Source organism: Berkeleyomyces rouxiae, assembly GCF_048999995.1.
Source record: "Berkeleyomyces rouxiae strain 22BRR77 chromosome Unknown BrBRR77_ptg000002l, whole genome shotgun sequence".
In the NCBI taxonomy this organism is placed as follows: Eukaryota; Fungi; Ascomycota; class Sordariomycetes; order Microascales; family Ceratocystidaceae; genus Berkeleyomyces; species Berkeleyomyces rouxiae.
The window spans coordinates 2,222,317-2,239,018 of NW_027396492.1; the positions used below are offsets into that span (position 1 = coordinate 2,222,317).

The window sequence follows — 16,702 nt, forward strand, 5'->3', positions numbered from 1 at the left end:
ATGTAGCTTCTATAGTTACTAGATTCATTATATTCATGAGGGTTAATTTGTTTGTGAGCCCTTTTGACCTCTCGTCATGTCCCAAACAACTTGTTTCCCTTTAACATTATAGCCATTATGAGTATCTTTTCTGTTTTCATGTCCTTTGCCGTCTTGTATTATTCCCAGTGATTTTCTAAGCAGAAGAAACTGGGTCTACACTGGTATCAACAGCTTGGGGCAGAGAGACACCTGTATCCCGCTCGAATTCCTCGGGCGTCTGACACTTGGCAGTCCAGGCATGAATGCTGGCAATCTCGGCCTTGAGCGCGGCGTTGACGAGACGGTGGCGCTTCAGTGAATTGAGCCCAGCAAAGTTAGAAGACACAATGAGAGCCGTAAAAGATTGGCCACACCCGCCTATGGGGCATGTCAGCAGATGAATATGTAGCGATAGATGCATAGATGCGTGGGGAATTTGGCAAGTTGCAAGCGATTCAAGAGGGTGCATTTGTGAGGAGTATGCTGAATTATGCCAGTCGGTCGTGCTTGGGGGGAGCCGAGGCCGGGGCAAGCGACTGTATCGAGGGCTTACCTGATATGTCAGTAATGGTGACGTGAGCAGCTGCTACACGCTCAATGAGAGCCGCCTTGAGTGTCTCCTCTGTTATTTGGGTGCTCATGGTGGGTGTGAGAGTGTGGTAAGCACAAAAGAAGAAAACGACAATAATTCTGTGAGAATTCAGGAACCCGTGAGCAGTTCGTTGGGCAGGGGTGTGTCGGTTGTTTTGATGATACTTGTTTTGATGTAACTGCTAATTAGGGCTTCTATAGCACTTTGTCGTAATGGAGGGGCATTGTCTTCATCATGATGAGACTAGGATTGACGTAGATTGATAAGATAGAGATAAGTACGGTGCTATCGGCACGGTGCTGAACTGTACGGACTTTTTACCTAGCCGAAGTGAAGTTCGCGAGCCTTAAACAGAGAATGTGCCGTAAGTGCTGGCCAATATTCAAACTAGCACTTGGTTTACAATTTGTAGGTAGTAAATTCATCTTGCTGAGGCCCTCTGCCTCCGTTCCATCATGTCTACCTGTGCGTGGGCAGGATAGCTGCCCCTCACACATAGAGCAGAAGCTCTACCTGAGAGCCTCACTTCTAGGTTAAGCTCCCACTAACACCACAACCAGCGCCACAGCTATCCCGACGTCAATGAAGACAGTCTTACGGCCCGTTTTTTCCACTGCCTTCAACAGTCTGCGCGCTCGACCTTTCGCTCTCCAAACCGCCTCCAACCCCGCCTTCAGAATGTCTTCGCAGTGGACTCAAGGCTCTATCCAGGTCACCTCACCCGCCTTCACACAGCTGGTTGTCAAGGGCATGCGGGACATGTTCCCCGAGACCCTGGCCGACCGGGCGTGGGATAACGTCGGGCTGCTTCTAGATAACACGAAGCTTGCTACCGAGTCAGAACAGAGCTCGAAGCCCGTGGTTATGCTGACCAATGACTTGACGTATGCCGCTGCAGAGGAAGCCATCCGGGGCAACGCCAGTGTGATTATCAGCTACCGTAAGACCGACTCGCCACTTAAAATCTGCGTCGCCATTCGCATAGGCTAACAGGCACAGATCCTATCATCTTCCGCGGTCTCAAATCTCTCACTACTGCCGATCCTCAGCAGGCAACCCTCCTGCTTCTAGCCCGCCACAACATCGCAGTGTACTCGCCACACACTGCGCTTGACGCCGCCCAGAAGGGCATCAACACATGGCTGGTTGAATGCGCTGTCGGGTCGTCCATACCGTCTTCGGCGATCCAGCCGCTCAAGCCCATCGCCTCTCTCCCGGCCGGCATAACTTACGGTGGCTACGGTGCCACAGCTACGCTGCCTACGCCTTTTTCTGTGGCCTCCATCCTCAAGTCCTTCGCGGCAGGCATTGGGGGCCCGTCACACTTAAACGTCGCGGTTCCTGACGGGTGTGATCTTTCCTCGGCAGCGGTCTCCAGCGTGGCTGTATGCGCGGGCTCTGGTGCTGATGTCCTGCGTGGGTCAACGGCTGAACTATGGATTACAGGCGAGATGAGCCACCATGACGCGCTGGCTGCTGTCCAGACAGGCCACATCGTCGTCACAGCTTTCCATAGCAACACCGAGAGGCAGTTCTTGCGGCAGAGACTACAGCCTACGCTCAACGAGTGGCTGGAGGCGAACGGCGCTTCTGGCTCCAGGGTGTTTGTTAGTGAAGTCGACCGGGACCCGTACACTGTGGTGGACTTGAGTGCTCTATGATTGGGGAGGTGGATATGTTGCGTAGACACCACACAACAAAGTGCCATGAGCCATTTTAAATATCATTAGTCTTACTATAGGGTATCATCTCTTCGTTAATCTTCTCTCGCACTATGCTCGCCTATGCTCCTAGGATTTCCACTTTTCGCGGCTATTCTAATGATACTGTCTCCCTCCTCCAGCAGTCTATGTACTTCATCGCCGCCGGCTTCCTTTTCCTTCCAGCGCAGGAGCAACTTGCGCGGCAACTCCCACTCTTTCTCGGCCTCCTCTATTTTGCCCTGGTCAACCAGGTACCGTAGGCATGCCGGGACTTTGAGAATATCAGAAACCACCTGGCGTGTCCTCCGTGCATGGTCAGTCTTGCTGTTTGGTTCGGGTATCGACTGGCTCAACGATTGACGAATGGCTGAGGCTTTCTCGTAGATTTGGGCCATTTTGGGGTCGAGCATCGAAGCCATTGGATTCAACGGGTCCATGTTTGCGCGCATCTACTAAACAGTTAGCAACACATCAAGTACCACGATACCTTTATTCTAGCTCTTTTGCTCACCTTGCGGATCGTTTCTGTGGCAGCAATCAGTTTGTTGTAATTATCATAGACAAGCGCCTTTTTCTCTGCGTCTAATGCCCTGATTTCACCCAGGATCTTGGTGTAGACTTTTAATAGCTCCTCCAAGCCATGCTCTTCCGAGACTTTGCGCACATATGCCGCCGAGTCAAACTCGGGCGCATCTAGCTCGCCATAATCGATTTCGCTCTGGGGGTCATCAGGCTGCGTGGAAGATGCGGGCGAGGGGGCTTTCTGAAGGTTATAGTATTCGCGCAACGCGGCTCGGTTTTTACGCTTGGATGTAGTCGCCGGTGTTGCGCCAGGTGCCGCGAGACCAGAATTCGCAAGAACTGGAGAGTCTGTCGCGGAGCGCAGGGTATCAAGACTTGGCCGCGAGGAGCCGATGGGCGAAGTGAGGATTGGGGTTTCCGGAAGCCGTCGGGCGGAGAGATTCATAGAGGAATCGCGAGGCGAAGCTATCGTAGACATGGCGGTGGTGGACTCAAGCGGACGATCTTGTTGTGTTGTAAAAGAAGAGTTATGCGCTGGAAATTTCACGTAATTATTTTGTATCGACAATTATGTAATCAAAGCTGGATCAATACTTTGCTGTGTTTCTCTTCGTGCGAGACGTGTAGAAATGGCAATGACGTCTTCTAGCTAACGTGGAAGCTTCCAAACGAAACACAACAGCTTAGCCTCGCACGGACCCTAACCCTAAGAATTTGTAGGAGAACCCCACAGTTAAAGACGTCGTCCTCAGAATACCAGCTGTATAGCTTGTCCTGTTTCTCTTTCTCGAAGCTGTCAATCTCCTAATCAACATGGATACTATTGTTACTCAGTTAACAAATGCTCTTAGAAGCTCCCGGTTCCCGGTTCCTACAGCCGCCTGGATGCGCAACTTTCTCAGTGGCCAACAGCTACCATCGGCCTCGTTGACACCGATGCAGCTAAAGCCATTGATCGAAGCCACACGCGCACGAATTCTAGCTTCAGACTTGACCACAGACGGCTTCTTGGATCCCTCGTGTTGCCATTCTTTCCCTCTGCACACTTCGTTCTCTGCAGAAGTGGCCGAAAGCAGGATCCCCAAGGAAGTCTTTGTACAGCTCATGGACATTGAAGACCTGACGCGCAGTCGCTGGGATCAGGTGGAAGAGCTTGAAGCCATTGAGCGCGGCGAGACGACCAAGGGCCGTGAAATTATCCGCGTACCAACTGAAGCTGACGAGGCAATGGCCGACGGCGGTAGTAACGGCAGCAATTATGGATCCTCCCGCACTGCCAACAGTGCAACGACCGCGGCCGCTGCCATGAAGAGCAAATGGAATGCTACGCATCGCGTGGTACTACAGGACATGAAGGGCTTTCAGGTTTTTGCTATCGAGCTCTCGCGAATCGAGGCGTTGGGCGTGGGACTGACAACTATTGGGGCAAAGCTGATGATCAGCGCAGGGGCGCCGATTGTGAGAGGGACGATATTGCTGGAGCCGTCCAACTGTGCGGTTTTGGGAGGAGGGATAACGTCGTGGCACAAGAAATGGCTGAACGAAAAGAAGATCCGCCTGAAGGAGGCCGTTTCAGGCGGTAGTCGTACGTAGGGTTGGGAAGAGGAGGTTACGTTACGTCTGTAAAAGATAATATGGGTGGCTATAGCTATGAGCTCTTTATTTGATAGAACGCAGACTCACCAAGAAATGTAAATGTTGCTTTAGGGTCTAATCGAGACATTTATTTCTCTACTATTACATGTAGCTATCTAACCTCCGTCATACTACATCCTCTCCGCCATCTTCGATACCTCATGCCGCCATGTCGCGCACTTTCTCTCTGCCCTTAGCAATGGCCTTATCCAGTGACACCCATCCGTCCGCGACCCACGGTGCCATGAAAACCGCAAGCTGCGCATCCACAGCATTCCTGGTGGCCGCATAAGCTGAAGCCACATCTTCAGCTTGTAGTTTTCCGCGGGGAGGAACGCCTTTCAACGCGACACTCACACTTGTCTGGGCAAGTTGTGTGGCATCAGATGATGTGACCTTGGAAAGCTTCATCCATCCGTGGGGAAGACTGGGGTGAAGCATGATGTCCGTCTGCATCTGTTCTTTGACGTCATCGAGTGTGCGCGAGGGTTTGATCTCCTCAATGGCTGTAAGAACAGTGCCAATTGCCTTGTACATGCTCTCGTCGAAACCTGTGGTCATGCGCATGATGTTGAGGTCCTCGACAACCGCCTTAAGCGAGACTGGGTCCTCATCTAGAACAGAGACAACAGCAAGCAAAAGGCGAGAGGGAACGTGCTTGGACGCCTTTTTTACAACTTCGGACAGCATCTCACGAGCTTGGTCTCGGTTTTTGGCAGCCCCTGTTGCCCAGAGAGTTTGGGCAAGAAGACACACAGCATCAGGGTTTCCGTTGGTTTCTTCTAGTGCAAACTGCATGTTTTCCACAGCAGATTCCGCGTCTTTGTTGAAATAGTGCGCAAGGCCGATAGTGAGATGTGCTGAGAGTCTGGCCTTGGATCTTTGTTCGGCGGTTAGTTCCTGCTCCGAAACCTCATCCGTCAGACTAATAGCCATCTCGCCTGCCTCAATTGCACTTTCGTAGTCTTGAGATGCAAGGTATGACCGCGCCAAGTCAGCTTTGGCAATCACAAAGCGACCAAGCAGCTCGGGGTCTTCAGTGGCCTCGAACTGAGACTCGACCGTTGAGCACAGATTTTCCAGGCATTCTACTGCACGCGCATGATCGTAAATACGCTCTTGAATGAGGGTATACATGTGAGGGTACACAAGATCCCCAGGGTCTAGTGCTTTAGCTTGACCGAGAGCAAAGAGCATTTCGATCAGAGAGTCTACATCAAGCTTGGATGTGGGTGTCTTGAGGATGTGGTCAAACATGGCAGCGCCAAATTGCTGGCGCACAACCAGGTTAGATGCACTAGAGAGACCCATGGCATGCTTGATTTGTCCACGGAACTCTGGCTCATCATCCAACATCTTGTAAATATAACCATGGCCTACCCAGGCATTAGAGTAGTCAGGGTCATTTGACTGAGCCCGAGTGAAGGCCGCGCTAGCAGTCTCCAAGTCATTGTTCATGAGGGCCAAAGTGCCTAGATTGGTCCAAGCAATTGAGCTGCGCTCATCCAGATACAAGCTACGAACGAACGCGTGCTGGGCTACCTGGGGGTTAATCTGGCTCGTGACAACACCCAAAGCGTTCCAGAACTCCTCATTCTTGGCCTCGAGTTCGATTGCTCGCTTGAAGGCGCGGACAGAAGCTTTCTGGAACTTGCTAGTCTTTCCACGATCTATTAGTGGAAGGCATGTGTGGGCCTTGAACTCGGCCCATCCTAGATTATAGTAAGCCACTGCTTGGGCATGGACCTCTGAAATCGAAACATGGATGGCTCGCTTGTGGCAGATGATCATGAATCCCAAGCACTTTGATAGTAGTTCTCCTTCAGCCTCCACAGACAGCTGCTCAACTTTGATTTTGTCATACTCAGAGAATAGTCCGTCTGCTTCCTTGACAACGGCATATGTAGCAACAATATGCTCAATGGCGGCAATTGGAAACTCTTCTATCCGCGACCTGACAGATGCGAATACAGAGCAGGCATCGCCCATAGACTTCCAGAAGTTGAACAATGGGGATACTAGTGGTGCCACGCCTTTTCCAAGCTGGATCGCCTCATTAGCTAGCTGTGCAGCCTTGCCAAAAAGACCCTTCTCAATAGCATCTAGAGCCGAGTCTACAAGAGTCTGCAGAAGAGATATAATGATGCCATGCTCCTCTTCGTGTGTATTATAAATCTCACGGTATAGAGAAATGGCATCATCATAGTCACCTAGCTCTCGTTTGATATTGGCAAGAAGATATTGCGTGAACCACGTATCGCCCAAATCTCCTGCTGGTCGCTTGGCTTCTAAGTCCTTCGCATGTGTGAGGGCTTTGATAGCGGCCATATGTTTGCCTGATCTGTAGTAACTTTCGCCAAGTGACACCCATGAATGGTAGTCGTTTGGAGATATGCGCAGAGAAGCTTGAAAATTGACAATGGCTTCGGAGTATTCGTGCTTGCTCAAGTAAGCAATTCCAAGAGCTGAAAATGGCCATGAAATCCCCTTTCTCTTAGATCCAGGCTGGGCTTTCACCTTTCCAGACTCTACCGCACGCTGGGCAATCAGCTCGACCTTTTCCCAGTCTCCGCTGTCGGCATACGAGTGCGCCAAGCGCTCTGCTGACATTAGTTCGTTGGCGGAGAGTTCTAGAGCCTTTTGGAAGCAGCGCTGTGCACGCTTTTTATCGCCAGCGTAGTCTTCATAGTACAGACCAAGGATGGTGTACGACGGCGCGTAGTTCAAGTCACTCTTGAGCGAATCCAGGAAAAATGAGTAGGCGCCCTTGCGACTCTTTCGAGCGGCTCTGCTCGTATCGGTATTCCAAATACAGAAGCCTATCCTGTACTGGACTTGAGCTACAAGATCGGGTTTGACGTCTTTTTGCTTTTGGTCCAGTAGCAAGTCAAGGCAATTGCGCAGTTCAACCTCTGCAAGCTCATACTTTCCCATCATGGCTTTCACCCAACCCGCCTCAGATAGGACTTTGATGTTGGTGGGATCGCGTTCAAGAGCGCGAGATAGGAAGTCAGATGCCTTTTGGTACTCCTCTTCCTCTTCAAAAATGAGGCCAATACCGATCATGGCAGCAGTCGACTTGGGATCTCGCTCCATGACAGCCTCGAATAGTTTCATGGCATCTGGGTGATTTCTGGGGGTTTGGTAGTAGACGAGGGCTGTACCCAAAATGATACGGTACACGTCCACAGTCTCTAAGAACTTCATGCCACAACGATTTGTCTCGGCAGCGGCATATTTGATCGCTTTCTTCATGAGTTCTTGACACATCTCCCACTCTTCTAGATACTGGTAGTACGCGCCCACCAGCCTGTAGGCTAAAAGAGACTCGACTTGAGCCATACTGCTAGTCATGGTTGCAACACGGTCTGCCTCAGTTGTAGGAATGACAAGCGTTGAAACACCGCCGTTATCCTCGTCGCTGCTACTTGAGTCCTCATCAAATTCTTCAGTCAGACCCTGAGTCGGCTTTTCAGGCGGGAAGGGTGACAGTTCGCTAGTGAGAAATCCAGTGATAACTTTGCCAAGATCGCTATCAGGAAAGAAACGGCAATACTCACGCAGAACATTTACGTCGTAATCTGTCAAATTCTTGTGATCTTGCCAGTCTAGGGCAATGTCCCAACCCAATTTAAAAGCGTGTTTAACTACCACCATACCGTTGGCATACTCAAGCACGCGTTGACGGGTAGCCTCTTTTTCAGGGCCACTCTTGAGTGCGGTAAGCTTTTCCAAACAGTGTTGTAATAGCCTCTCTTCGTAATTGCGTCTGACATCGTCTTCGCTGCACCAGTTGATAGCTTGACGGAGGTAATGCTCCCGCTTGCTCTTCGCATAAACTTCGCACTTGGTTTCCTGGCTAACAGTCGTGAACACAGCGCCTATCCGGGTTCTGCGCTCTCCAATGAGTCTGTTGATGGTCTTCTTCTCTTCGGCCTCGATAATGGTAATCATTTTGTCGTATGTCACGATAGGGCGGTCCACGAGACCTTCAAGACAAGGATAAGCAACGTTGTCAGGGCAGGTCAACTGGAGTGCTTCGACATAGTCCATTCTGTTATCGCTGGTTCTAGCCAGGCCCATGTATCGATTCAGAATTTCGCGGGCCTTGGTATACTCTTCGGCCTGAGCAAATATAGGAATCAGGCTCTCCAGAGCTTCCTTGAATAGGTCGAGACGCTTAGTGCCTTGTCTTTGGGCAAGCTTGCACAAGCCCTGCCATGGTGCCGGAGACTTGGGTGTCAGAAAAGACACACTTCTGTAGGCTGACTCTGCATCGTCAAACTGATCTATGTTTTCTAGAGCAAAACCTAAAAGTAGATATCTATGGAGACTGTCAGCAACAACTCCCAGGGACATTACACGGTAAGCGGGAGGACCTACGCGTTGGAGTTGTTTCCATCCCGGCTGAGGATCTCCTTCGCCTGGTCGACTGCCTGGGGATACTGGGCTTGCTTGACGAGCTCATTCAGAGCCTTGAGTTGAGTCTTGGTCGCCATAGATGGATGTTATGGAGAGTAGAAGCAATGATAGTGTGGATATTACGTATGCCCGCTTCGTTTGGATTGCAAGGAGGAAAACATGCAAACCCACAGCTCCTGGAAGATGTCTCAAACTGCGAGCTTAAGCTAGACAAATAGAGATGGGTTTCACACCTACAAAGTCTGGGTTTGCATTTGATGTTTGTCTTTTCACGACGCCTCGATGTTGTTCTGGTAAGCTATTAGGCTGCCCCACCAAAGCTCAAAGAGTCTAGGGATGTTGTGATAGCCGGTAATTAGCCGATTGGCATCAAATCCTATTTAGTTGTTCTCTGCGTGTCTAGTTAACCCTAAGTGAGTTTCGATGTGCAACCACGCGCTTGAAGAGCTTCAATTCTAGGCTACCACCAAAAGTCACGGAGACAAGAAGCTTCTGATTAGTTACTACGAGACAAAAAGAAAACAGGCGTCCAGATTGGAGTCAGTCAGATTTTTCGGGCCGGATTTATAGGTTAACAATGCGCCGTATCGTAAAATGCACGGTTCTTAGTCCGGGAAGGAATCTACGTCATCTTCCCCTTTCCCCAAACCCCCATTCTACGTCAGCCCCGACGCTTCCAGCTGGTTGTACTTCAACTGTCTTTCTTCTTTAATCTCAGCACCGCCAAGGACACAAAGCCACGCACCACCCACTCAGCCCAGTAACCAGCTTCTACTGTTCACTCTTCTTCCAGGCAGACCATAGTCTTTGTCTTGGCCTTCATTCCCATAGATACCGGCGCGTGACAGGTTGCAACATTGGGCTGCTGGTTGCGGTGTTTTATCTCCTAACGCCGCCAAGCCCGCGCCTTGAGCCAGACCATCTCGACCGGCTGCCGCCAGCTATCTATACATAGATACTCTAAGCGCATTCGAGGACGTGCGTGCGACGTCACAACTTATTATACAAGTACATTTACGAACAACCCCACACCGCTTCTCTATCTGTGTCTCTTGCCGGGACTCTTCGATTCTCGATACCTTTCATCCGACCATTTCCCAACATGCCCCAGTTCAAACTCACTATTGAAGATGGTCGCTTCGTTGATGGTTATGGTCGTCAAGTCATTCTCCGCGGCATAAACTGCGCCGGTGATGCCAAGCTTCCGTCAACGCCGAATCAAACGTCGTACGACGGGGAAGACTTCTTCGATGGAGACAATGTCAAGTTCCACCAACGGCCTTTCCCTTTGAGCGATGCCCATGAGCATCTAAGCCGTATTCGACGACACGGCTACAATACACTGAGATATGTCTTTACATGGGAGGCCATTGAAGCTGCTGGTCCTGGTATCTACGACGAGACATGGATCCAGCACACCATCGAAATTCTGCGAGTTGCGAAGCAGTACGGCTTCTACATTTTCATGGATCCGCATCAAGACGTGGTATGTGAAGCCCTTTTCATCCGTTTCTCTGTTTGGCTCGCCGTGTGCTAACTATTATGCCAGTGGGCACGTTTTTGTGGTGGCTCTGGAGCTCCCCTCTGGACCATCTATGCCTGTGGGCTTAACCCACAGAGCTTCTTAGCCACCGAGGCTGCGATAGTACAGAACACCTATCCAAATCCCGACGATTTCCCCAAGATGATTTGGTCAACAAATTACTGGCGTCTCGCTGCTGCTACGATATTTACACTCTTCTTTGGCGGCCGGGACTTTGCACCAAAGTGCATCATTAATGGAATCAACATCCAAGACTTCCTTCAAGGTCATTTCATTGCTGCAGTCTCGCATTTGAACCGACGTATCCGGGAGGCCGGGGATCTCCACGACACATGCGTTGTTGGCTGGGAAAGCATGAACGAGCCCAACCGGGGGCTTGTTGGCTACCAGGATATCTGCACCATTCCCAAGGAACATCCTCTCAAGAAGGGCACATGCCCAACCATCTGGCAGGCCATCTTGACTGGGTCTGGTCGGTCTTGTGAAATTGACGTGTGGGAAATGGGTGGCATGGGGCCGTATAAAACCGGCACCAGACTTGTAGATCCACTTGGCGAAAAGGCGTGGCTTCCCCCCGACTACGATGAGTCGCGATACAACTACAAACGAGATCCAGGCTGGAAGTTGGGTGAATGCATATGGGCACAGCATGGAGTCTGGAACCCCGAGAACGATACTGTTCTAAAGAAGAACTACTTCAGCAAGAATCCCAGAACCGGTAAGACTATCGACCATCCAGAGTTTACCGACACATATTTTATCGATTTTTGGCGGTTGTACAAAAATGCCATGCGCAAAGAGCACCCGGACTGCATCATGTTAATGCAGTTTCCAACTCTCGAGCTACCTCCCCGTATCAAGGGAACGGCTGACGAAGATCACAAAATGGCCTTCACACCGCACTACTATGATGGCATCACCTTGATGACCAAGAAATGGAACCGCACTTGGAATATCGATGTTATAGGTTTTCTGCGGGGTCGTTATCTTCACCCGGCCTTTGCCTTGCGTATAGGAGAACGGGCCATCCGTAATTCATTCAAGGACCAGCTGGCATGCCTGAGGCAAGAGGGCCTTGATCGTATGGGTAATTATCCCTGTGTTCTATCCGAGTTTGGAATCCCCTATGACATGGATGACAAACACGCTTACAAGACAGGCGATTACAGCAGCCAGTTGGCCGCTCTAGACGCCAACTACTATGGTGTAGAAGGCTCATTGCTAGAGGGTCACTGCATCTGGGTATACATGGCTACCAATGACCATCCACGAGGTGACCAGTGGAATGGAGAGGATTTAAGCATATTCTCACTTGACGACAAACCTCTTCCAGTCAGTCCAATCCCGCGTAGCTCATTGGCCCTAAGTTCTAACGCGAGTCTTGTGAAGAGCAACCAAGAGGGAACAGCTTCTGAGTCTGAAGATGTCACCCCAACTACTACGGCCCCAGACCCGGCTTTACTGCGAAGCGCAACTGCCGACGAGGCAACTGTGACGCCTGTAAATCTTAGGCAATCGATGGCAAGCCCTTCAGCAATGACAAGCACAAGAGCTGGCCGCAGCCGCGACGCAACGCTCACCAACGCCCCGGGATATCGTGCAGCTGAAGCGTTTGTGCGCCCTTCCCCTCTGTTTGTGGCAGGCAAAATCACACAGTACGGCTTCGACCTACGAACCTGCGTGTTCACACTCAAGATAACTGCACCTACGGCTACAACAACCGAAGCCCCCACCATCATCTTCTTGCCCGAGTTCCATTTCCCACGCGATACATGTGTCGTGGTGACGTCTTCGGGCAAGTGGGAAACCTCAGTCGACAACGGCGAAGGCGATGAATTGGCACAAGAAGATACCCTCAACGGTGTGTCTGCAACACAGGCAGCGGGTGAAGGGGGTGTAATGCTTCAAAAACTTCGCTGGTGGCATAGTGACGGCGAGCAAACTATCAAGATTACGGGATTAGTGAGGAAGTTCTCTAGACCAGAGGGCACCGCGGAGGAAGCGGGCTATCTCGAACAGTGCCAAAGCAACTACAACATCAGCGTCATGTCATCATGTCCGCTAATGTAATTGCGCGTTCATAGAACGTTTTTGTATATTCCAAGACGCTTGTTTTTGTCTTTTCTTTTCTTTTTTTTCCACCAATGCAGCAAACCCATCGCCATCTAAACCTACGCCCTGGCTATTCCCATGTTCTTCGAATATGATAAAGAGCCTGCAAACCACCATTATGTACATACTGCATGACTCCAGTACCGGAACAATAAGAGTTTTTAGAGTCATGTTAGATAAATTCAGCCATAATGAGATGCTTGTTAACCCAAACGAAATCACCGATCACACACCAAATCTTTACACAAGTTACAAGTCATTGTTTAAATTCCATTTGAAGTCAGGAGATAGAGAGAAAGTAAGTACCGGGAGAACGAATAACAAGTTGTGAAACAGCAGTTAACAAGACAAAGCCGCCCAAGAAGACCCCCAAAGTCGCCAGAAAACGCCAGACAACGGCCTTTTAGCCGATAAAAGTTCCATGAAACCCTCAAGACAAAAGAAAAAGAAAAAAATCGTGACGGAGCAGATGATAGAGTAGACGGAAACGTTCAATAAGCCTAGGCCTATGGAGCACGTTTCACAGAACGGATTGTACAAGCAGTAAGCAGACTTCTAAATAGTCTGGTTCCAGATGGGCAAGAAGATGAAGATGAGCACAAACAAGAAGGCAAAGATCGATCCTCCGAGGACACTCTGTACAATGATGCGCTGTTGCAATTGCCGCATGCCCTGGTCCTTGACTCTGAGTCTGCGGTCGAATATCATGTGTCGGCTGATGCGCTTCATTAGGCCGCTTTTATTCGACGTGATGGAGGCGCTGTCATCGAAGCGCTCCCATGGCAATGCCTGGCGGCGCGTGAGCATAAGTAAGAAGAAGCATGAGCCGCGCATACCAGCCAGCAAAAAGCTCATGCCAAAAGCCCAGAGCGGCCAAGCCGCAAAGGCCTCGAACATGCTGTGGGCACCCTTGTATGGGGTAAAGGCGCGCATGAAAAGCACGAGGAAACCGACAGCGGTAGATACGACGCCGAGCAGAATCGAGGAGCATAGCGTTTCGAGCGTGCCGTTACCCATACCCAAACGTATGAAGTTGCGGTGCGAGCAGTTGCGTAGCAGCATGTACACGTGGTCTGCGATGGCCGCAAGTTGCGCCGGGTCGGTGCTGTGCTGCAGGCAAGCAAGGGCGCGGTCGCGCATGGCCGGCGGAATGTTGAGCTCCTTCTCGGAGCCGGGAAGCAAGAACATGTTGATGACAGCGTTCAGCTCGGCTCGCGCGCCGCGGTTAGAGGATGCGATAATGTTTAGTGTGTTCTTGTGGGTAGGCTCGCTGCCATCTCCCTTTTCTTCTTGGGGCAGGATGCCGCGGACAGCGTCCTTGAGGCGATCGGCAAAGGACGGCGCACAGGATCCCGGGCCACACATGGCTTGGCGGCCGATCAGGTCTGCAATTTGTTCGCGAGTAACGTTGGCTAATAACATTGTTAGGTGGTGTCCATACAACACAGATACCGGTGTTTTCCATTCATCAACTTACCAACTTCCGGGTCCACAGTATAAGCAGCATCCGTCTCCTCGTCCTCAGGGCAAATTGTGCCATCTGATTCACTGGGTGACATGCCCATCTGCTCGCCCGACAGCTCATGGATACTGAAATCGGAGGGCGCAATGGATGCCTTCATGGAAGAAGGTCTGCTTCTAGAATGCTTAGACTCGAAGTTCTTGTACCTGGGGTAGTGTTAGTACGACGATTTCACTCAAGCACCACTTGGAATGTTTTGCTTGCTCTACCCGCTTGATTGGAGCCGGAAACTCACCAAATGTAGAACTCGAGGTTCTCCGGGGAGTACTCGATATACTTGAGATACATGTAAAAGTCGTAAAGTGACATGGGACTGCAAGTCTTGTTGTCTAGGACTCGTTCAAGGCGAAGGTTTGGCGGCACAGCATTCTGAGAGCGGTGGTCAGGACTTGGTGATCTCCGTCCATCAACTGCGCTCTTGGAATACTCGCGAATGTCCCTATAGTCAGGACGCTGATACCAGGTCATCCAGTCGGGAAGGCGAACAAAAAACATGATGGGCGAACGTGGGCGAGGAAAACTGAAGAAATCTGGCTCAAGATTGGAGATTGTGGCGGACTCAAGTAAAGGCGGTAGAGAACATGTATCGGCTCAGTTCAGGAAGCCTTTGAGTGAGGGGGGAAGATTCAAGGAAACACAAGCGCGTCGAGACATTTCCATATCTCCTCGAGGCAGGAGTCTGGCGACCTTGGTATATATATAGCCAAGGTTAATGCCTTGCAACTTAATTCCAACAAGTTGAAGCTGGCCCAGGTACTTTGTGTCTCTGGTGTTGCTGATTGCTTTGTGAACTTCCCTCCCCAGCCCATAAGCCCCCAGTCCTAGCGCTCACATCGTTTCCTTTTACAGCTGTGACAACAGTGATGTGCGGTTTTGCCCTCGTTTCCCTGTCACTTCTAAGTGCGAATTGTTCACCATCCTTAGGCTATCCCTTCTTGCAACGCTATGTCTCTCCCTTCTACCCTCATAGTTACTGATGTGACCCCGACTTATCATTGCATGAGAAGCGTCTCCTACGAGTAGTTCTTTTCTTCTTTGTCCAAGTTCCAGGCGGTTTGGAGGGCGAGACTCGTGGCACAAGACAAGGAGAACATGTACAAACCCAAGTGCGATATACCAGGCCCCATACACTCCAATGGACCAAGACTGATAGCGAATCCTTGTGCCGAGCTAGGGCTGGTCCTGTACATATACAGCTCACGCAGACAAATGGATTCCAAAAAACATGGGATCGTCATACGGGCCTTGGCTATTCCTTGATTGGATGTCCGGGGATGTTCCAGTGCAGCACAGATGCTGTAGTGCGACGCAATGTACCATGAGATGAAAATGTATAACTAGGTATTATATGGGTGGCCCTGAGCTGAACTACTCGGCTGAACTGTCAGTCGGCTAGGGCAAGGGTTTTCTCCCACAGAAACACATGACTGGGCAAAAGAAGATGCACTCATTTACTTCAGGGAAGACAAGAAGGCGCATGTGATTTCAGCACATAACTGGTTATAGCAAAAAAATAAAGAAATAAAAAACATAGTTATCCAATCTTTTGTCCAAGCAAACCCCCCTCTAACGATGTACCACCTCCATGCCATGTATGCTAGTCGGATATTTAGAATAGTGACAGACACTGAGAAAATGCGATCGTCACCTCTCTCATCCCTGAAGTCCAAGCCTTGGCAAGACCCGAAGCTTCAAGTTTAGAGGCAACGCCAGTCAAGAGCAACATGTGGCTATCAACTCCTTGACGTTGTGATCTGCGCTCCAAGTATACGTGTACATGCAACGCTACAGGCATAAACAGCTTGAAAAAGAAACACCATTTGCCGCCATGCCAATGCACAGTAAAGGAGAACAAAAGTCACAACAGGAGATCCGCCAGTGGCAAGAATCCTGGAAGCTTAGATCTACTGCTCTCTTCTTTCATGGTTTGTCTGGCCCTCAGTCCCCTCAAACAAGACAAGATCGCCATTCTCGCTCTCTCGCCTCCAACTCCAACTTCTAATGGTTAATCCTGATATAATATCACAGTAACAGCAGCAAAGAGGATAACCAGCTATTCCCCTTGAACCTCCAAACAAAATCATCTCATTCACGTGCGCATCTGGACCATGCAAGCCCCAACGTGGCAGTCGATATCACATGTGGCTTCCCATTCTGCAACCACACATGAAAGCCATATGGATAGCCAGTATGTATGTAGATTACTTGTAGATGCGTCCAGACAGAGGCAGGGCTTGCTTTGCCAGCGCCTCCAACAAGCAGTGGATGTGTATTCTTAAATAATCAACTACTAGTTAATGTATCTAAGTGCGGGACTCTCGCACCCCGCCCCCATTGTCTTGCTGTGTCTAACATAGTCTTCTTTGACAAACACAATCGCTTTCTCCCTTCAAATGTCATATCGATCGGCACTGACAAGTACCGCTTACAGCCTGGGTTCCCTGCGTTCCCTACTGGACTCGACAGCCACAAAAGAAATAAATCACTTCACCCACGTTACAAAATACCTCTCAGAAGGGAGTTAGCTTGTATACAACTGATTTCTACAAGTGCCGCAGATTAGAGCTGTCGACACAGTACAAGTGCATACTGACTACTGTTACGTCTAGATGGCGGTATTATTTTCAGCA

At 50.2% G+C, this 16,702-nt stretch overlaps 7 protein-coding genes across 7 annotated transcripts; 3 read left to right on the top strand and 4 right to left on the bottom strand.

Moving 5' to 3' along the window:
- Window positions 1-175: 175 nt before the first annotated feature.
- BROUX77_002157 (uncharacterized protein) lies at window positions 176-662 on the bottom strand (the record flags this gene model as incomplete). Its single annotated transcript, XM_073746666.1, has 2 exons — window positions 176-399; window positions 575-662. The coding sequence occupies 2 exons, from the start codon at window positions 660-662 to the stop codon at window positions 176-178; spliced, it is 312 nt and encodes a 103-aa protein (XP_073607239.1).
- Window positions 663-1,291: 629 nt separating this feature from the next.
- On the top strand, window positions 1,292-2,274 carry BROUX77_002158 (uncharacterized protein; the record flags this gene model as incomplete). The annotated part of the gene is made up of 2 exons (XM_073746668.1): window positions 1,292-1,553; window positions 1,613-2,274. The coding sequence occupies 2 exons, from the start codon at window positions 1,292-1,294 to the stop codon at window positions 2,272-2,274; spliced, it is 924 nt and encodes a 307-aa protein (XP_073607240.1).
- Window positions 2,275-2,369: 95 nt separating this feature from the next.
- BROUX77_002159 (uncharacterized protein) lies at window positions 2,370-3,316 on the bottom strand (the record flags this gene model as incomplete). The annotated part of the gene is made up of 2 exons (XM_073746669.1): window positions 2,370-2,765; window positions 2,828-3,316. 2 exons carry the CDS (start codon window positions 3,314-3,316, stop codon window positions 2,370-2,372), a joined length of 885 nt encoding a protein of 294 aa, XP_073607241.1.
- A 335-nt stretch (window positions 3,317-3,651) lies between these two features.
- Window positions 3,652-4,431, top strand: BROUX77_002160 (uncharacterized protein; the record flags this gene model as incomplete). The annotated part of the gene is made up of 1 exon (XM_073746670.1): window positions 3,652-4,431. One exon carries the CDS (start codon window positions 3,652-3,654, stop codon window positions 4,429-4,431), a length of 780 nt encoding a protein of 259 aa, XP_073607242.1.
- Window positions 4,432-4,632: 201 nt separating this feature from the next.
- Window positions 4,633-8,972, bottom strand: BROUX77_002161 (uncharacterized protein; the record flags this gene model as incomplete). Its single annotated transcript, XM_073746671.1, has 2 exons — window positions 4,633-8,797; window positions 8,857-8,972. The coding sequence occupies 2 exons, from the start codon at window positions 8,970-8,972 to the stop codon at window positions 4,633-4,635; spliced, it is 4,281 nt and encodes a 1,426-aa protein (XP_073607243.1).
- A 1,025-nt stretch (window positions 8,973-9,997) lies between these two features.
- Window positions 9,998-12,508, top strand: BROUX77_002162 (uncharacterized protein; the record flags this gene model as incomplete). The annotated part of the gene is made up of 2 exons (XM_073746672.1): window positions 9,998-10,381; window positions 10,445-12,508. The coding sequence occupies 2 exons, from the start codon at window positions 9,998-10,000 to the stop codon at window positions 12,506-12,508; spliced, it is 2,448 nt and encodes an 815-aa protein (XP_073607244.1).
- Window positions 12,509-13,105: 597 nt separating this feature from the next.
- On the bottom strand, window positions 13,106-14,567 carry BROUX77_002163 (uncharacterized protein; the record flags this gene model as incomplete). Its single annotated transcript, XM_073746673.1, has 3 exons — window positions 13,106-13,962; window positions 14,028-14,218; window positions 14,308-14,567. 3 exons carry the CDS (start codon window positions 14,565-14,567, stop codon window positions 13,106-13,108), a joined length of 1,308 nt encoding a protein of 435 aa, XP_073607245.1.
- Window positions 14,568-16,702: the final 2,135 nt, after the last annotated feature.